The following is a 20,619-nucleotide window of genomic DNA, read 5'->3' as shown; positions in this document are numbered from 1 at the left end:
TCACTTTCCCTTAAACTCCTTTGGGTCACTGTGAAATTCAATGGTTATTAAGATTCATTTAGCTGGAATTCACAAAGAGGAGGGAAAGTTAATTGTGAGTGCGACAGCAACAACATAAAAAAGCTGTTGAATTTCTAATCGCTTGTTTTCAGGCCACTTGGGGCATATTTGTCTTGAGCTTATGCCATGGAATTGAATAATTGTTCTAGAATTGCACATGTAGCTGAATGTTATATGAATGCATAGAGAAGGTGACTCAATAATTCATTGGGCGTCAGTCAGCGTTCGCCTAATATACTGATCTTATTTCTCTCCCTTGGACTTTTCCATCATGGCCATCTGTCATCTGTTTGGCAAAGTTGTCTTGAAATGCATGAGTTATTGTGATCGCAATTATAAATTACAAGGGTTGTACACGTAGAGAGAGTAATTGTCTACTAAGACTATCTTTCTAAAGGGGTCACCAGGGAAATGTGGGTGCTTGGAGAGTATATGAGGTGCTGGGACCCTCTGATTTGTAGTCTTAAACTCAGCTGCAGTCTTGACCTCATTCATTGGAACTGACGTATGGCTTTGTCATATGGCTTAACAGAAACTCCATCATTTTTAACTGGGATGTTGACTGCTTTCGGAATGCATATGTTAATGTTAATAGCTGCTATGTTGCAAGTCTCTTGAGACCCCCTGGTTTAAGTAAGCATTATATTTCAGCCTGCATGGCTGTCTTATGTCTAGTGATAAATATCTACTGTATGAATAAGCCACCCATTATAAACCACCTCCAGCTAGAACAAAACCACTTTCCCCCTCCTCCAAACAACACTGGCTGATTTCTGCTTTTTGGCGATAGCTAAGGGATTCCCCAGGGAAGTCTTTTCTAGAGTCAGTGTGTGGTCATGTGTACTTCCCAGGTAGGGAAGTTAGTACAGGTGGAACAGATTACCCACATCTGTCTCTCTTATCTTCTCCACTCTAATAGCCAATCCACCTGCCAGGTCCGCTCATCTTTTAACTTCAGATTGAGCACAGCTACCTTTCACCACTTTCACAACTTTAGAGGAGCTTTCACCTGGGGGAAGGGAAAGTGATGACATAAGCAAGAAGACTTCAGGTCCTTTAAGAGGTCAACAGTTCAAGCTATCTTTGAACTATAGGTAACTGCTGCAAATTGGGTTTTTCAATAGATTTTATTTCTCAAAACATTGTACAGTGCTGTACATTTTTAAAGAACTGCCATGTTTAAAAGTTTTCAAAGTGTACAATGTGTTTTTGAAAGGATTATTCCGTTGATGGCTCATTTAATGGATAGTTTCTGTTTAGATGTGACTCAAGTGGCAAGGGTTTAGGAAAAATAGATTGATTATATTGATGTTATTATTCAGGTTTGATTTTGTTGATTCAGATATTGATAGTTACTTTTCAATATTAGTTAGACTTTAAATCAACATAGGCTCATTGTAAACACAGTATGTGCTTATTCTACAATTTTGTAAAATGTAAAACATGTTAATAGAGGTGTGTTTCATTACTTGTTTAAGACGACAAATCCACTAGAGGGCATTGTCCACATTTTAACGAATATAAAATACATTATGTTTGCAAAAATCACACTGCATCCTTTTTAAAATCATTGAATTGCTGTTATTTTCACACTGCATGACTATTTGGGTAAGCATTGAGTTGCTGCTGTGTTCACTTTGCATGTTGGATCAGTGACATAAGGACAAACTGCAAGACTTTACTAGAAACAATCGCTGTGGACTCAGATCATAGAAATGATAAGGAAAAAAAACTATCGCAGGCGAGACTAGAAATGGTACTCTGCAATAAGTATTTATAATAATTTGCCACTTGTGCATTGATTTTTAGCGAAAGGGCAAAAAGAAAACAGTTTTTGTTGTAGGAAAATATGCAGATGATGCAGGGAACAAAGATTATGTCTTCTGTATCGCAAACCTAAGAACTAAAGTTTAGCTAAGTTTCGGTTAAGACCAAGACCTAGATTAACTGAAGTTTTAACTTGATTATACTTTGCTTTTATATGCCACTTTTAAAATAAGCTACTAAGCAACCTGGCCATAAGGTTGTCCAAATGGAGATAAAATTGTAAGGCAAACATACGGTATATGCTTATAAACCATAGATCCTTTTAAATTGTTGGGGGGTATTTATTTGGGGTTTTGCAAAGAACTACATCAAAATATTCACTTTCTTCTTGAAAATAAGTCCCTGTAAATAAACATCGGTGAAAATAAACAAAAAAGGTTGGCTTCATATTACCCAGTAGTGTTGATTTTATCTAGAAACTACAGTACATTTTTTTGTGTGGTTTACAAAGAGTTTTTGAATTTCTATTTACAAAAATGTTTCTTGATAATCTGACAAGTGAACTTGCACATTAATAATGTTGCTAACATGTCTAATTGATTTGACAGATTTCTTATTAATTCCTTTGTAGCTGAATCATTGAAAGTATTGAAATCGTTCCATCTGATATTTTATTGATATATTAGTGCACACTTTAATTACAGGATCAAACAACATCAGTTCGATTTTGGCAGGGGTGTCCATTAGATGTTGTGTGTCATGGGGATTTTTAAAAAATAGGTGTTGGGGCACAATAAATCGAAGTTTTATCAAATCTAGCGTGTCAGTGTTGATGGCAGTCAGTGCTTGACATGAGAAAATTAATAAGGTTCCATGACATCTATATGGTCCATCAGTTGGTGATATTGGGGTTGTCAGGTGGAATTATGAAAATAACAAAGGTTTTGTGGACCAAATGCAACAACACTCACTCTCATGGACAGATAGACTAGCACAGGGATGCTTTTGATTAAAATTTTCTGTCAGTTATTTCTGTTATCTGTGGTGAATTTGTAATAATCTTACCATTTATCACTTCTGCTTTGTCTATAAACTGGTTGTGGATCTCAGTCCCCTTTAACAGAGGAATTCAGCTCTGACTGTGTCCCAGCAGTGTGCCTGAAACAGCTGGGGGACTTTCAGTGGTCTTTTACACTTTTTTTCCAGATCCAAGACCCCTTTTGCAAATTGTCCCTGCAAGAAGATACACTGAAGTGTGTTAGAGTAGAAAATTCCAAATCACTAAAATGAGTAGACTTTTTTTAACTGCCTTCTTCTAGGAACTTTCTTATCACTCACATTATAGTGTGTGGCCACTCTGGGAGTGTAAACTGCTCAAGTATGGAGACCAGACCCTTGGTAATAGACTGTTAAGTAGTATTTCTCATTTTTTGTCTTATGTATCCCCAGAGTCCCATCTTTAAGCTTTACATACACTTTTATTGACAGTAAATCAGAAATGTATTCCTTTTTAGTCATTATACAAGGTATAATGTAACATTATCATTAATATTGTAAAACTCACCACCAGTGATTTATTTTAAGCCATAAGAGGAGGGGAACAGTAGAGTGTGGATTTGAAAACCCTAACCAACTAGCTTGTCTTCTTTTAATGAAAATTTCAGGGTGCATTAATGAAGAAACTTTTCAAAATTGTAGATTTTTTTATTGTTTATAAAATCCATTAAGATTGGACATTTGACAAAACTGAAGTAATTAGCACTCTCTAAAATACCACAGAAGCAAGAAATTTCACCCTCCAGTGGATATGAAATCATTTGTACAAATCATAATGAGAAGTCAAGACTTGCAGTGTGGCAAAGACTTAGAGATTAACAAAGATTTAGAAAGTTACAAAGGAAATTGAAATCTTTCTAAGCCCCTAGAATCACTGCTCTGAAGGATAAAATGGGTTTTGTGTACTGACCCGTTAATAAAGTCAGCGTGAAAGAGAAATGAAAAGGTAGTGCACATGTAGGCCATGATGATCCTATTAAAAAAAATGTACAGTGGTGTAGAACATCGACTGCCCTTTTTAATAGTTTATAAAACCATCCATGAATGCATGTTGTCTTGGAGACTTAGAAAATGGAGCACTAAAATGTAATTCTTTTTTATGAAATCAGGGTATCATTGAACATAATGGACATGCAAGAGAGTAGTGCATTGATTTACAGAATAATCATAGTTTTGCAATATTCATTAATTAATTTTCTTTTCGGCTTAGTCCCTTTATTAATCTGGAGTCGCCACAGCGGAATGAATTCCCAATTTATCCAGCATATGTTTTAAGCAGGGGATGCCCTTCCAGCTGCAACCCATCTCTGGGAAACATCCATACACACTCATTCACACTCATACACTACAGACAATTTAGCTTACCCAATTCATATACTGCATGTATTTGGACTGTATGGGAAACTGGAGCACCTGAAGGAAACCCACGCGAACGCAGGGAGAACATGCAAACTCCACACAGAAACGCCAACTGACCAAGACGAGGCTCGAACCAGCGACCTTCTCGCTGTAAAACGACAGCACTACTGCCCCACTGCGTCGCCCGTTTTGCTATATTATACAAAACAAAATGTGTAGTCCTTTGCATTTTGTATTGTTTTGTGTGTCACTCTTAATATTGTAAATATAATTTCTTGGTATTTTCTTTGAGTTCTGAAATTGCATTCCTTCTTATGTGGAATACAGAAAACATACATATTTTAACTCTATGTCTGAGCTGCTCTTTTCCATTCAGTGAAATGCGGTTATGAGAAGAAATTGCATAGCTAGGAAAATAAATCACACAGAAAAGAAAGTCAAACTTGTTTGGAATGACATAGCAAATGATGATAGAGTATTCGTTTTTTGCTAAACTAATCCTTTAAGCTTTCTTAAGACTTTAAAAGAGATGTGCAATTCACATGCCAAGACTTATGAATGAACACTTGCAGAGTGGATGCTGCTTGAACCTTACTAATGTCACTCTTGACAGTTTCTGTCCAGGCAGGATATTTGCTTCATATAATGCTTTAAGTATGCCAAAACAAGAACCATGTCTCCCCTGCCCCCACTGTATTGGCATAGTTTTTTTTATGTGCCTACAGGGAGTTTCATTGGGATTTTGTGTAGAGCTCTATTATGATTTGGAGAGCTGAAGAATTGGGTTACAGAACATTAGAACTAATATCCCTGTGGTCTTATTGAGTAGTGGGCAACCCTCCAGGCTAATAGCTTTATTGCACCACAGAAACCTTAACCAAGTACACGTCAGAAGTGCACAGTAATTGCATCCTGACACACGCCCGCCTCAACACGTGAAACGGATCAGATCAAGAAAGCAAGTCTTTCTCAAAAAGGAAGCGAGGTTCTTTTGTGACCAATCTGTGGATTATTTTTAAAGTCAGGAGGAAATCAAAATATACCCTGTTTATTTTCTTAATGCACATTGCTGGTCTTATTGTGCACGAATTATAATTGCATGGTTTTTGAAATATTTTGCAAAAACAAATAGTTTGCTTCCATAATCTAATGAGTGGCCCTGCCCCAGAAACCACTTTTAATTTTGGCGGAGATTCAGAGAAAACGGATATGACTTCTATCAAATGTAGCCTTTTTTCAGTTAGTGTTGATGTACTTGGCGATAGCACAAAACTTGCAGTGCAACCCAAGGCAAAATAGGTGTTTATATTTCAAATTGCTTTTAGAAACGATGTTTATTCAAGTCATTGTGTTTCTATATCATTTTATACAATGCAGATTGTGTCCGAGTAGCAAAAACAAATCAGATATGAAGTTTCATTGATATGAAACAAGTTAAATTAATTAAGCACATTGAGTTGCACAAATTTGCTGGTTGATAAATGTACTTATTCAGGCATTGTCCTCTCTTATTACCTGCTCTGTGTTGTATCCAATGCTGCTAGCTCATTTTAATAGATCTAGCAGGCTTTGGACTGGAAAAATAATTTCCATGCGGATGATCTGCTCTCAAGAGTGGACGCATATGTGCATGAATGTGTGTACTGATTCCAGCGATGGTTTAGAATCATATGAGAGGCTGTAATATTGCATTCATGAGCTTCATAGTGGAGTCCTCTACCTTGGGGAACATCTCAATTGCTTCAAGAAAACGAGACAGATTAGGATTGTCTGTCTGAAATGTGGAAAGACTGAATGCCAAAAAAGGGTCTCAGTTACTTCTTCAGACTTGCGGCCAGACTTATTCTCCAAGGAATTGGCTCTCCCCTAGGTCAAAGGCTCAAAGCTTGCAGCCAGTTCTAGGGTTTCTAAGAGATCATTAGAGGGTTAATGATATCTTAGATCCTCTTCCTCTTCTCCTGGGTGTCAGTAAATGTAGCCCCAGACATGCCCTCAGCAGTCTTCAACCACATCATTCAAGTTCAGTGAGCTCAATACTATCCGCAAGCCTGCTCTCTGGAGTCCAATACTTGGGATGAAAGGTATGTCTGAAACAGATGCAACATGTGTTCTTGTGCATATGCAGCACTATTAGAGTGTCCATGTTCCACCTGAGTTCAGTGAGCAAGTATGATGCTCTGTGATGATGTCTGTAATGCTCCCCAGTGACCGGATTTGGCCTTTTCCCTTGTGTTTAAAGTAGTGCAATAATAGCTTTGACTTTGTCTTTGATTAATAACCTATTCTAAGTGTGCAGAAGCAATCTGGTTATTCTGGCCGAAGATTTCTATGCCAATTTGCACACTACAACAATTGAGGAAGAGGCCTGAAAAAAAGTGGAAAAAAGAGTATGCTTATTTCTGTAGTGCCACTATGACACCTAATGTTATAGCAACACTTGCAATGCATTTCTAACAGGACATATTTATCTCGGATGGGGTATTGAGATGTACCTTTGAACTGAGGTGCTTAAAACGGGCCACTTTGAAGGGCCCTTTAGAATAAAGGATTTCAAAGGGTACAACTGATGGACTCTTCAGGCCACCATGATTCTTTGCGCAGGGAAGTTGTCCCTATGCTCTAATCCTTTCTTTCTAAGCCGTCAAACCCTTTGAATGTATTTGGTCATAGGGGTGAATCCTCCGAATGAAAAAATAGCCAATGAGAGCAAGCGAGTTTACTAACTAAAGCTGCATTCACACAATGAGTGACTCTCAGCGGCAAAGTGACAAGGGACCATTCATTTCAATGGAGAGCGAGCAACCATTGGCAGCCAGGTGGGCGTGTCGTACCACACAACAAAGTTGAGAATCCTTCAACTTCATGCAAATGAAGAGCAACTTTGAGTGACAGCCAATACGAGCATCAGTAGAACCTACGTGATCCTCTCCCAGCTCCTGCTGGTTGTATTTTCCATGCTGTAGGCCCACACAGATCTGCGTTTGCAGGAGATAAATAGCCGCATTTACCGAGAACAAACTTTTTTCTTAATCCTCTTTGTAAATAGGCATTTAATGTACTGATTCCATTTATAATTAGTGTTTTCTCTAAACAATGTTTACTTTCAGTGGCACGTAAACTCATTCGCTCTCTGTGAACAACATCATTAACGTTACCTAAGCAACCCCATGGTGGAAACGCCCACTATCGACATCTGTCTCCACTCAGAGGGACAGGCAGCTACAAAGTCGCTGCTTGTGTGAATGAGTGTGAACCATATATATTTTTTCATAATATATGTTGATTTATGAATACATGTTTGATTTTGTTTTTATATACACAATTATGTCGTCAATCGGTTGTATAAACGCAATATCACACAAAAATTATATATGAGCAATATCACGCAAGTAGCAGTGAATTTTTCTTTTTTTTCTTTTTTGAGATTGAGTTGTGGGCAGCACAGTGGCGCAGTGGGTAGCACAATAACAGCAAGAAGGTCGCTGGTTCGAGCCCCGGCTGGGTCAGTTGGCAATTCTGTGTGGAGTTTGCATGTTCTCCCTGTGTTCGCGTGAGTTTTCTCCGGGTGCTTCAGTTTCACCCACAGTTTAAAGACATGCGGTACAGGTGCACTGAATAAACTAAATTGGCCGCAGTGTATGTGAGTGTGTGTGCTAGAGTGTTTGGGTGTTTCCCAGTGCTGGGTTGCGGCTGGAAGGGCATCCGCTGTGTAAAACATTTGCTGGATAAGTTGGCAGTTCATTCCGCTGTGGCGACCCCTGAGAAATAAAGGAACTAAGCCGAAAAGAAAATGAATGAATTAATGATGAGGTGTGACTCAATTGTGTACTTATGTACTATGCATGTTTTTGCATATATAGTCCAAATAATGTGTTCATACAGAAAATTCCCCTCAAAAGTGCACTATAACCAGGGTGCTACACTATTTAAAAATGTTGGTCAGAACATACACAATTGTCGCAACCTTTTTGAGCTTTCAGACTCTTTAATTAAGAATTACCTTATGAAGTTTTTATACTAGTGCTAAAGTACATGTGCATAATGAATCCTTTGTGACCCAGTTGTTGTGTCTGTGGAACTGCCAGTGTGAAATAATTACTACAGACAGCAAATGCAACCTGCCCTTGTTCCTTGTTGTCGATCCCAGTTGTAAGAGCAACAAATTATAACTTGTATGGTTGATTATCTGGAAAAGTGGCAGAAGATAGATTTTTCTGATGTATGATCTGTTGAACTGCATCCCAATCACCACAAATACTGCAGAAGACCTATTGGAACCCACATGGATCCAAGATTATCACAGAAATCAGTCAAGTTTGGTGAGGGACAAACCATGATTTGGAGTTACGTTACGTATGGGGGCATGCAAGAGATCTGCAGAGTGGATGACAACATCAACAGCCTGGGGGTATCAAGACATTTGCGCTGCCCATTACACTACAAACCACAGGAGAGGGCAAATTCTTCAGCAGGATAGCGCTCTTTTTCATACCTCAGCCTCCACATGAAAGTTCCTGAAAGCAAAGAGGGTCAAGGTGCTCCAGGATTGGCCAGCCTGTTCACCAGACATGAACATTATTGAGCATGTCTGGGGTAAGACGAAGGAGGAGGCATTGACGATGAATGCAAAGAATCTTGAAAAACTCTGAAAGTCCTGCAAGAACACTTTCTTTGCCATTCCAGATGACTATTAGTTTGAGTTATTTGAGTCATTGCAGAGAAGTATGGATGCAGTCTTCCAAGCATATGGGAGTCATGTTACAATATTAATTCTTTTTCCATTACACCATGACTTTATATTCTATTCTCTACATTATTTCTGTTAAGTGACAAGACTTTTGTCTAAGCAAAGTCAGACCTTACTTTAATAATGAAATAAATAAAAATCAAGGCATGATCATATTTTTAGGAAGGAAGGAAAAAAGTAAAATCTCAGCAGATGTGAGGTCTTGTGGTTGGCTGAATTGTCAAGTTGGCATTCAAAGAAATCAAATTTTAACATTTTAAACTGTCTGTGCATTTCAGCAGTATTTTAAACTTGTTTATACCAGTTGTCTCAGGCCTTCAGCTTTATGATTATAATTGTTGGTTATTTCTTAATTACAATTGTCCAGTATAGATATTTAATCATTTTAGAATCATTAAAAATCAATAATTGATTTTGTCATTGACCGGTTAGCTTTGATGTGAAGTTTCTACAGTAAATTAGATAACAGAAATCATTTAATTATATTATCGATTTCATCACACTTTAAATTTCCACTTTATATTTTTTATTATATTGTCATGTAACCAATAGTGATCTGTTTGTCTGTTTATGGGTTATATAGAAATGTGAACTTACAAATCATGAATTTATGAAGCCTGACGTTTTGATTAGACTTTAGTGTAGGAGTCTGGGGTGACTGTAATGGAAATGAAACTGTATAAACCTGGCATAAATATGAGGCATTTTGACTCAGACTAAAGGAATTCCTTCAGTGAGGGTGCCTTCCAGAAACCTCATTCAAAATAGCTCCGGATGCTGGTATCAGCTAAAGGGATAAACGCTAACCTCATTGCCAAAAAAGGATCTAGTTGTTTTTGTCATTGTGTCAGTTTTGTGGTTTGCTTCAGGAAACACTAAGCTGTCGAGAGACCGTGTGTTGCTTCGGGGTGTCTGCTGTGTGTCTAATGATACACATTTTATAATTGGCACCAAATTGTTGACTCAAGTTTGAACTTTAAAATATTTGCCAGTCATGATGCGGTCTTAGTCATTATTAGGATCCTTTGCGTGCATGGCATCAAATTTTGTTTTTGTCGCAATGGACATGGCATTCGGTCCTAAGTGTTAATCCCAGATGCTTTCTATTGTGATTCATTCAATGAGACATACTTTCTAGCATTAGAAAGGAAGTGTTTGTTTTTATTGGTTTACAGCACAATGCTGCTCATGTCTGGCCACTGGTGTTGTATGCATCTATCATCAGGTCTATCATCATTTCATCACTTCACATGAATCACTGTTCTTTAGCGCCAAATGCAATCTTGTATTGAGGCCATTCACTTTTCAACTTGATTAATTGGCTGTACTCTTTACTTTCTTTCCATTAAAAACTTGGACACAATGTGTATTTAATCTTCATATGAAATTAGACATGCATTCATTTAAAGAGACAGTTCACCTAAAAATCTAAAACTTGCTTTTACTTATACTCACTCAGGCCATTCAAGGTGACTGTTTTCCTTTAATATAACATGTAAGATGATTTTTACTTGGTTGGCAATTCATAAAATGAAAGTCAATAGCTATGTTTCCATCCAAAAAATGTAAATTAGATTTATGCGTAAAACTTGAATATTACATAAAACATTTGTGAATAAAGCACTGTTTCCATTCAATGAGTTAATGAGAACTAAACGATAAACTGATAAACTGGCATCAAATATCAAAAGGAAAAATTTAATTTGCTGTGGTAGGAGAAACCACATTGGGCCTTTATTATTCTAATGAATTACTTGAGCCTCAGAAGACAAAGTGTGGTGGATTTTGGGGGCCACTTTTCTGGAGTTTTGGAAGTTTTATTTATTTATATATATTTTTTTGAGAAACTCAACATTTCGGGTGGTAATAATTCTGAAACACTTTGATGATGAATGTTGGATAAGGAATTTTAGTATCACCAAAAGAACATGTTTGATGTTATGAAATATAGTCAATCCACTGGTTTGTCCATCAATGCCATCACACTGCAACGTTATCACATGATCTGTTAAAACAAAAATGACATTACTTTTTTGATGTGCATTCTGGAAATTAATCAGTAAATAGTGTCCATAAGATTCTGACAGTATGATAATCTTGGATTAAAAACATCACTGTTTCACGGTATTATGATTAATGCTTTAAAGTATATTCCTTTTAAATGTCTGGGTAAAAAACAAAAAAACTTTCACCCTTTGAGCACATTGTATTTTATTTTGAGAAACATTTAAAGTATTTTGGAACAGTAAACATATCAGGCTAAATAATTCAAATGAATCATTGACCTCTGCTGTCTTCATTAATTTCAAAAACTACAAAAAAAAAAAAAAAAAAAAAAAAAACCTACATATACTGTAGGAGCGGTGTAGCAGAAAATTTTGGCAGTTTTAAAACCTTGACTTTTCCAAACCACAATTTATCTTGAAAATGTTTATCCTCCTATTCTTTGTATACAGGTGAAACTAATTTGGAACGACTTTATTTTGATGATTTATTTTGATTTACTTTGATGAACAAAATGTTTTAAAGGGACCATCAATATAAAATGATACCACAAAATTAATAGCCGTGGCTTCTGATGAAAAGTGATGAAAAACGGTCTATGAAAAAAAATCTGAAAATTTCTGATACATATTAACATATACCAAATTAGAATCTGTAAAGTCAGTTTTATGTTGGTTGCATATGGTGGCCCAGTATTGCACAATGCAATGAATTACAAAAGTAAACATAATACTCCATAACATAACATTAAAAGGTTCACAACAAAATAACATTGATAAACAAACATAAACTCCCAACACAAAACTTTTAGACACAATGCACATATCTATAATGAGGCTTTTGATGAGTGTTTATGCTCATTTAAAACACAATTTGTTATGTTTAAGATAAAACCAATATGGATATCTTAATATCTTTCCCAATAACCTTTATCCTAATATCTATTGTAATATATATCTAATATAATTCTCACTCCTTTTTAGATCACATGAATTGAAGATGCTTTGGTAACAGCATCTCTTTGAAACGCATCTGATCACGTAAAAAATTATCCAAGTACCGGAAAATATTGACAGTGAAAAACGGAATGCAGATGAAACATATTAAGATCAATCCCTTGCTGAATTGTGAGAATTTCTTGTGCTGTCGGTCTCAAAGTAATCAGCATTTCACTGGCCCCAAGTGGTTGGTAGAATTCTATTGTGTTGTGGCTTAGGTTTTTTTTATGTTGTGAGCTTATGTGCTTTTTAGTGTTATTGATTATGTTGTTGTGTCGTAATCTTATTTCCGTGTTGTAAGCTTATGTTGTTGTGTTGTGAGTCTATGTTTGCTGTCTTAAATTTTGCTGCATTGTGCACTACTGAGCCACCGTAGTTGCAGCATCCAGAAAAAGCACAAGAATGAACAGTACAACACAAGGAATTTATAAACACACAGCATCAGCTCACGTGTGCACACACATATATCATTATGCAACAGGGATCTTGCGCTCCAGACTGTCGTGAACGCACTCAAACTGAAGCTATGAATTGAAAGTGTCCTGTCAGATCACAGTTTCAGTTAAAATTCTTCTTTCATTTTCTAATGAAGTAAAATAAAAATCACTGACATCTTTGGTTGCCTGAATTACCAGCAAATTTTCATCACTTAATACTTTTCCAAGTTACTGTATTACAAAAGTAAAACGTTGAATGGCATTTTTGGGTCAGACTTCATGGTTCCCATTTCATTCTTTTCACATCAGTCTCTTTTTTTAGTTGCTACTGAATCATAAAAATAGGGCATTGTATCTGTGTTTTTACAATTACCAAACCTGAAGTTTGGGACTGACTCACGTGTGAATGTGTCTGTATGCTGTGCACCACACATCATTTTCTCAGTCTCCATTGTTTCTGGTAGGAAACAGACTAGTGTGTTATCTCAGGAATCACTGTAAACAAAGACATGGAAGAGGCCACATACAATAGTCTTGTTCATGCTCTTTTTGTGGTATTTAAGTTTCCTGAATAAACAGAAGGGAGTCAAAGCAGGGAGAAGTGGTCATTTCCTACAAGGATTATATTTTTCCTTTTTCCACGATTATAGAGCCATTTTCCTCATTGTGCGGTACAGCTAAATGTTTGCAGGTAACCATGTGGGAATCATGTTCAGCTACTATGTCACAGGTTTAATGATAACATTTAGAACTATGCAGATTGAGACTCATATTTTACATAAATAGTTACATTATCATTGTTGAGGGTGGGATACTGGCATAGCAAAGTGTCCACTTCATGAAAAAGGACCTTCAAGTTTATACTTTATACTTATAATCTTTTTAAGGCTTAAATGTGTTTATGGGGTGCAAAACAATGTGTGCTTGTGTTTCATTTGTAAAAATAAAATCAAGCTATTTTTTACATATCTTACTTTAATTTTATACTGCTACTCAGCTAACATGAAAACCTCAGAAAGCCCATCCTTAATGGGCTCTGATTGGTCAGCCACCAATGTGCTGTGATTTGCGGATCGGCTCTACTTCACGCCTCTACTAGCATGTGCTTTGCCTTGCTACAACATACAGTAAACGCTAGAAACTAGAGGTGTGAACTAGGGCTGCACGATACATCGTTTCAGCATCGAAATCGCGATGTGCGCATCCGCGATAGTCACATCGCAGGAGGTTTGCTTTTTTGCAAAGCAAAAATAAATAAATAAATAATTATATCTATATATATATATATATATATATATTCGAAATTTATGCTCAATTTCGATTATCGAATCAAAAAATAGAATCGTCGATGCTGCCACGCCCCCATGTCACATCAGCTTGGCTTGCCAAGCGGGAAAAAAACAGGCTTGTTGAAGTGCTTGTTAAACTGCAGAAGCAGGAGACCCGTCAACAGAATTTAAACCCTCTCCTCTTTCAATGAAGTCGCCGGTGTGTAAGCATTTTGGATTTCCAGTGAGTTATGTTGACAACGTTCGTGTTGTTGACAAAAAAAAACACAGTTTTGCAAGTTCTGCTATGTACGTATTACATACGGTTCGTCCGATAGACAACACCGGCATCGCGATCCTCTTCCCGTCCCCGTTGCAAATCCGCTCGCGAAAAGTAAACAATCAGGCCCTGTTACACTGTCTTTGTTTTTAAATGGCATTTTAGAACGACAACGATTTGACATCCACAGTGGCGTGTAGCATTTCTGAGCAGCCCTCCTTCCTCTCTACCTCTGAAAATGCACATCACGTGTCGTGACCACACAGACACAGCCTTGCGCTCGAGACAGCAGGTCCAGGCAGTCAGAGGACTGCTTCAATCTTTCACTCACTTGTACTTAGTCATTTTAGCGCACACCTCAGATACTGTTGGCTGGTTCCTGTTGGTTTGCGTCTTTTTTACCGATGCCATTATAACGACACAGATCACTGCCTATTCACGAGTCCCGCAGAAAAAGTGATTGACAGGTGTTAATTATGTGTGTATCTTGCCTTTATTTATTTACTGTATGATTTGTTTATGGGTAAAACAAAGACCATGCAGGTCAGGTAGTTTAAACTGTATGCTACAAATAATTAATTGGTCATTAATTAATTAATTAATTATTCATAATCGAAAATCGAATCGTGCCTTTAGAATCGAAAATGTAATCGAATCGAGGATTTGGAGGATCGTGACACCCTTAATATATATATATGGTTGAGCCGAACCTGAATACGGTATTCGGATAAGCACGAATAGCGTGTTTTTACCAATACTTATTTCGAACAAATATTATATCAAAAAGCTGTGTTTCCTCATGAGACCGCAGTGCATGCCCGCGTGAGTGAGTGAGTGAGTCGCACACAGTTGCACACAGCAACAGAGAAGAGCTTGACAGAGCGAAAATTACTTAACTGCATTACTATTTTTGTTAAATAAATTTTTGTATATGAACTGGGTTCCAGAGGCAGTTTATAAACTTGTAGCGTACTTAAAGCGGAGTTTGATCGGTATATTATTCCATTACGCTGCATTATTGACGTCTGCAATCTGTTGCTCTCTGCTTACGTAAGTTAGTTCTGTTAGCGCGGTAATTAAGACAATAGACTGTTGACAGAGTAACGTTAACGTTCGGTTATAAAGGTTAAAACGATGCTTGTGTAGTTGTGTCGAATTGTATGCACTTATAGGAGTTTTATGGTACTTGCAGACAGCAAGATATATGCTAAGCTAGTTAACCTTAGCATTGCTTCCCATCACTCATAGATATATACATCTATGGCCATCACTTATTAACTTTTAGGCACCCAAATAGATGAGTGAGGCTGCTGCTGAGTCATTCTTGGTCCTCCACCAGCCAAAAAAAAAAAAAACTTGCTCCAGTTCTTTGTGGAAGAATTTTACAGTCAGTGGTGCAGCAGATAAAACAGTGATACTGTATGTAATGTGTGCAAAAGTATATCTTAAGTATATATATATATATATATATATATATATATATATATATATATATATATATTGCAATATATATCGCAGGGAAAAAAAATATCGCAATGTCAATTTTTTCCAATATCGTGCAGATATACCGTCTCACGATCGGTTCAGTTACGATTATCATGCCAACGATTCGGTTCAATTTGATATCTCGGTGCATCACGGTGCATTAACAATGCTTTCCATACACAGCTTTGTATTTTCTTCACAGCACAGCAATTCTTGTGTTAAGATGTATAAATATATTTATATTTATATACTACTTAAAATACAATTTTATCCTTTAATACAAACACACATATATATATATATATATATATATATATATATATATATATATATATATATATATATATATATATATATATATATAAACTGTACCTTTAAACAACATGAGCGTTTATAGCAAATAAACAAATATAAATATCCCACTGTCTTTCTGTTCTTTGTCTAGCAAGTTCCTTCTTACACCAATTTAATTAATCGCACGCTCAACAGAAAGGGCTGCGATTGGCTCTTACGTGTTGGTGTTGTTCACAGATGAGTAACATGGAAAAACGGCAGCATCAATCACAGCCAATTCATGATAGACAAGGTGGAGAAAACTCTGCAGACATGCGCTCATGTCTGAATCCAGAAGTATCACTGTAACAGCTGAGAGGAGAGGAAAAGTCCCGCCAGCAGTCAAATGGGCACAGTGAGAAAGAGAGAAATGAAGTTTCCTTTCATTCTCTCAATCGCAGTGAAATAGGACTTTTGCTGTAAGTGTCATTGAAAGACTGTCCAGAGAACACACACGCAGTGAAATTGTGCCCAGTTTGTGCGTTTTTAAGTAATTGGAGCTTTGTAAATACTCGCGCTCGCCTCCCTAGCCATAGTGAGCTAGGGCGAAAAAGCGGAAATGAGATAAATAAAATGGGGTTTTCTCTGCTGTAATATTACAGTGCCTCTGTGGCCACGCCCCATCATTGCACGTTTCCTACGTAACCTGAAGGGTTTATAACATCATTAACCCAGTTGTATTTTTTTGTAGTCCTCAAACTTTGTTCGATGCTTTGCTAATCTAACTCCGTAAAAACTCCTTTGCATTGAATTTTGAGTGTCCTACATTCAAAGATGTTGTTTATGTTTACACAGCTACATCACAGAAAAACTAAAGTTTAAAATATGAAATCGTAGTGGACCACCACTTTTTAATAAAATAAAGCTGTTTGTTTAAAGGAAAAATGAGAGTAGGGAGGCCTAGAAAATATTGTACTTATAAATTCTCTCTTGGTAACTTGGTTATTTGCCTAATGATATTTTGACCTTAAAATAGAATGTTTAATCATGTCAAAGGTGATACAGAGCGAAGAATCACCAAAGACTGGCCTTCTTAAAGAGGAAACAAGAGGCCCAAGTTGTATTATTATCACTTCTTAACACCTCCGCAAGTGGGAGGAGGGTTTTTTTTATCAACAGCTATGATCAGCTATGTGGGTAAACTGGGCATAATTCCTGGAATTTCCCAGACAGCAGTATCTTTTTCCATCAGGGACTTAAGGCTGTTGTCAGATGCTGTTGGTGTTTCTTGCAAACATTTATTCTGCTGGAAATGGGGGAAGGTCAAGACTTGGGGGTTTGATTGAGACAGACATGGCTCCATCTTTACAGGCAACTCTGGGTCACATCCATCAGCTTACTGAGTAAGCAATATGTCAATTGACTTGGTCACAAGAGACCATTGAAGTCTGACAGTTACAGTACTTCATGTGAGCCTTTATTTGCATGGCTGAGTTTCTCACATTGTGACTTATACAGCTGTTAGCTGTATCAGCTGATTGATTTAACCCCTTCAGACCTGAATTATTTTCCAAATTTCAGTAAAATGGGATGTCATGTGATGTCCATTGTAATGGACGCAGGGTCTGAAGGGGTTAAAAAAGTGATGAGTAAACATTTTTTGATGTCTGCATGATTAAAGACAACATGCCGGAGTTCAATTAATATTTGTAGCTTTTATTTAGGATTTTAGCTGTACATTTATCTGTGGTTATGTAACCTTGGGGTGCAAACTATTTTACTTAATTGATGCCAGTAATACGAACATGGCAAAACAAAAGAAGATGTTTCTCTTCTCTCTGGGATACGTCTAATATAGCATGCTTAACTGTAATGGAAAGTCAATATGCTGGAACATCCAAGCACATAAGTTTATTTCTACTTTTGATTGTGTCAGTAACAGGATAGTCACCATTTCCTTTTTGACATCATAGAATATATTTTGTGTCTGAGTGGGACTTTTGTCCATACAATGAAGATTGGTGGTAAACAAGTACAACAAAACACAACACAGTTTCAATAGGTGTCAAATACTGTTGCTTTGTGCATGATGCTTGTGTTTGACCAGTGCCTTTATGACAATTCCTAAAGAGCAAATGCATTGTGACAAAATGAAAATTTTTTGTTTTGACATTTATAATTAACTAAAGGACTTCTTTCTGTAATAATGACATGAGCCGACTGTAATTTACTGTAATTCACCTAAAGTTTAAAGTTGATAAACCAGATTCCTTTTCTATGAGATGTTAATGTCATTGAAAAATTAGCAAATGTTAAGTAAGGTATAAAATACATCCAGCCGGTGTACTTTGGAATAAAGAAAAAACGTAACATGCTTATCAGCAGCCGGAAGGGCTTTATTGTGTGGAAACAACCTCCTCACATGTACTTTATTTCGCTTATGTTTATTCTTTGTTGCAAGTAGCCATGTAATGAGACACAAAATATTGTTCTGAGCCGTACTAGTGACAGACAACCACATATAATATATGTGAACATATTCATTGAAGATCAAGATTATTCGAAGTAACTGGATCACCATGGTTGGTATCTGGGAATAATGCTTTATTATATATAAGTTGCTTACACTTTATTTCATTTTGTCCTTGTTGCTTGTTGCATGAAATTATGTTATATTATATTGCTATGTAATGTTAATTAATTGCTGTGTAAAGTTTGGGATTGGTGCCCAAACCTGGTCCTGGAGGGCCAGTGTACTGCAAAGTTTAGCTTCAGACACATCTGAACCAAGCTGACTAAGCTCTTCCTGGTTGGAAGTTTTTAGCTAAACTATGCAGGACACTGGCCCTCCAGGGCCAGGTTTAGGCATCCCTGGCTTAGAGTCATTGCATGTACATATATTTTATTGTTATTTCTATAGTAAGTTCATGTAAAGGTATAACAATGACACTAAAATAAGTGTCACCCAAACTTTTGGTAACTGAAACAAATTACACAAAGAAAAGATTTGTTCATGTTTAACAAATATATTAGTCACAGAAGAAGACTTTAGCAGCCTGTTAAACTGGAGACACATTTAGCTGTATACATAAATAAATAAATAAATAATTAAATTGCCGTTTCATCTTGACTTTTTGGGAAAGTGAAACTGATATTTTTTTAAGCCAGGTCTCTCTGTTTTTATGCATCATGTATCACAAATCTATTTATTTTGTAAAACAATTATGTCATCACCCCATTTGTGTCAAGTCAAATACCGCTATATACTGCAATGCAACAACAACAACCACTACCAATGTGGACTACTCGCACTTGAAGTTTATGAGAATGCCCTGTCATCGGCTCTGTTTTTAGTGTATCTCTGTGGCAGAATTACAGAACCATATACTGGTCTGGCATGTCTACTGCATTGTTTTGAGTAGTTTTAGCGGTTTTGCGTATACACTGATATTTTTTAAGACAATACAGTGCTTACAGATTTTTTTTAGTACAACAAAAATACATTGTTTTGAGTCATTTTAGTGGTTTTGTGTACATGGATATTTGTTGAGACCATGCAGTGCTTGCAGATTTTTTTTATGAAGAAAAAATAATGAAACTCTGGCTTGGTGCATATTCAGTGAAAGTTAATATAGATTTAGATTAAATATTGCAGTTTTTAATTAATTCACTTAAATGTAAAAAAACAATAAAAAAACAATAAAGGCCTTATGGAAGCCTTTGAACAGCAGAAAGGTCACAAAAGAATGCAGATTTTATGTGTAACTTCTCTTTCTAAACTAATGTGGTGCTGTAATTTATGTTTCCTATGACTTCCAATGCCATTCTGATTGTGTGACCGGACAGTTTAAAAAAAAAAATTATTTTGGAACGATGCAAGGGTGAGTAAATGATTGCATGAACTATCCCTTTAAATAGGAGTCATTCATTTGTGACCACAGTGGTGGGTATGTGTTCGTCAACACTTAATAATTGTATATATTTTTTATTGTGACAGAGCTGTGTCAATGTTAGTATGGGGCACATGATTGCAGAATTCTGAGGCTGTTTCTATCCTGCTTGTCTGTGTCTCAGCAGGAGCATTCAGAGCCAGACCTGGTGGAGCAGTTGCGTTCAGCGGGTAGTGTGGATGAACTCATGAGGATAGTTTACCCTACCTACCGGATCATGCTGAAGTGCCGTTCCAAGATGGGGTCGCGCTTACTTCGCAGAGAACCAAGCTCCACAGAAACAAGGTCGGAGGAGGCCTCCTTTGCGGCTGCTTTCATCAATCTTGAACTTTTGAAAAGTGAGTGACTATTAATTTAGAACCGCCAAAGATTGTGTTGGCAGTATTTTTCTGTCATTATTGTCTGACAGCCAAGAGATTTTGATGCTTGACAATACCCAAAAAAGGATCTTTAGAATGCCAAGAATGTGTCAGATTATGAACACAGCATGTAAAGCATTTCAGTGGTGGCCTTTTTTTTAATGTTTCTCTTCTTCCTGTCTCGCTGCACTTCCTCCAGGTATTGAGATAGAGTGGAGAAAGACGCTGTGCATGCCACGCCAAGTTTGTTTAGATGTGGGGAAAGAGTTTGGGGCTACAAACACCTTCTATAAACCACCCTGCGTGTCTGTCTACAGATGTGGGGGCTGCTGTAACAGTGAGGAGCTTCAGTGCAGGAACATCAGCACTTCATACATCAGCAAGACGGTGAGTCAAAGTCATTCATGTATCCACATCCACAAATCTGAAGGGCAGTGTTATTAGGAATATTGATCTAAATACTGGTATTTAAATATTGATTTATATATTTTTTTTATAAGTAAATGCAATGACCTCAAAATTCTTTATAAATTCTATTAATTAAAAAAAGTTTATATGATTAATTGTTCAATGCAA

General features: G+C 36.8%; 2 protein-coding genes and 1 long non-coding RNA gene across 7 annotated transcripts in view; 2 read left to right on the top strand and 1 right to left on the bottom strand.

Moving 5' to 3' along the window:
- The window catches only part of tenm3 (teneurin transmembrane protein 3), a 971,756-nt gene that overhangs the window by 879,248 nt on the left and 71,889 nt on the right, over positions 1 to 20,619 (bottom strand). The window lies entirely within an intron of this gene.
- vegfc (vascular endothelial growth factor c) overlaps positions 1 to 20,619 on the top strand; it is a 58,264-nt gene that overhangs the window by 1,579 nt on the left and 36,066 nt on the right. For 2 of the 5 annotated variants that reach the window (XR_015475620.1, XM_087235361.1), the window contains exons 2-3: positions 19,812 to 20,022; positions 20,243 to 20,430. Coding sequence is in view for 4 of the 5 variants with exons in the window: in XM_087235361.1 (XP_087091487.1) it covers positions 19,812 to 20,022; positions 20,243 to 20,430 (399 nt within the window). In the remaining variant the exon portion in view is untranslated. 5 annotated transcript variants of the gene reach the window in all.
- LOC141386131 (uncharacterized) lies at positions 16,083 to 19,233 on the top strand. The gene is made up of 2 exons (XR_015476748.1): positions 16,083 to 18,447; positions 18,594 to 19,233. It is a non-coding gene; the product is annotated as an uncharacterized LOC141386131 (long non-coding RNA).

Source organism: Danio rerio, chromosome 1 (genome assembly GCF_052040795.2).
Source record: "Danio rerio strain M-AB ecotype USA chromosome 1, GRCz13ab, whole genome shotgun sequence".
Lineage (NCBI taxonomy): Eukaryota > Metazoa > Chordata > Actinopteri > Cypriniformes > Danionidae > Danio > Danio rerio.
The sequence above is the reverse complement of the archived record's forward strand: the minus strand, read 5'-3'. Positions and strand labels throughout refer to the sequence as shown.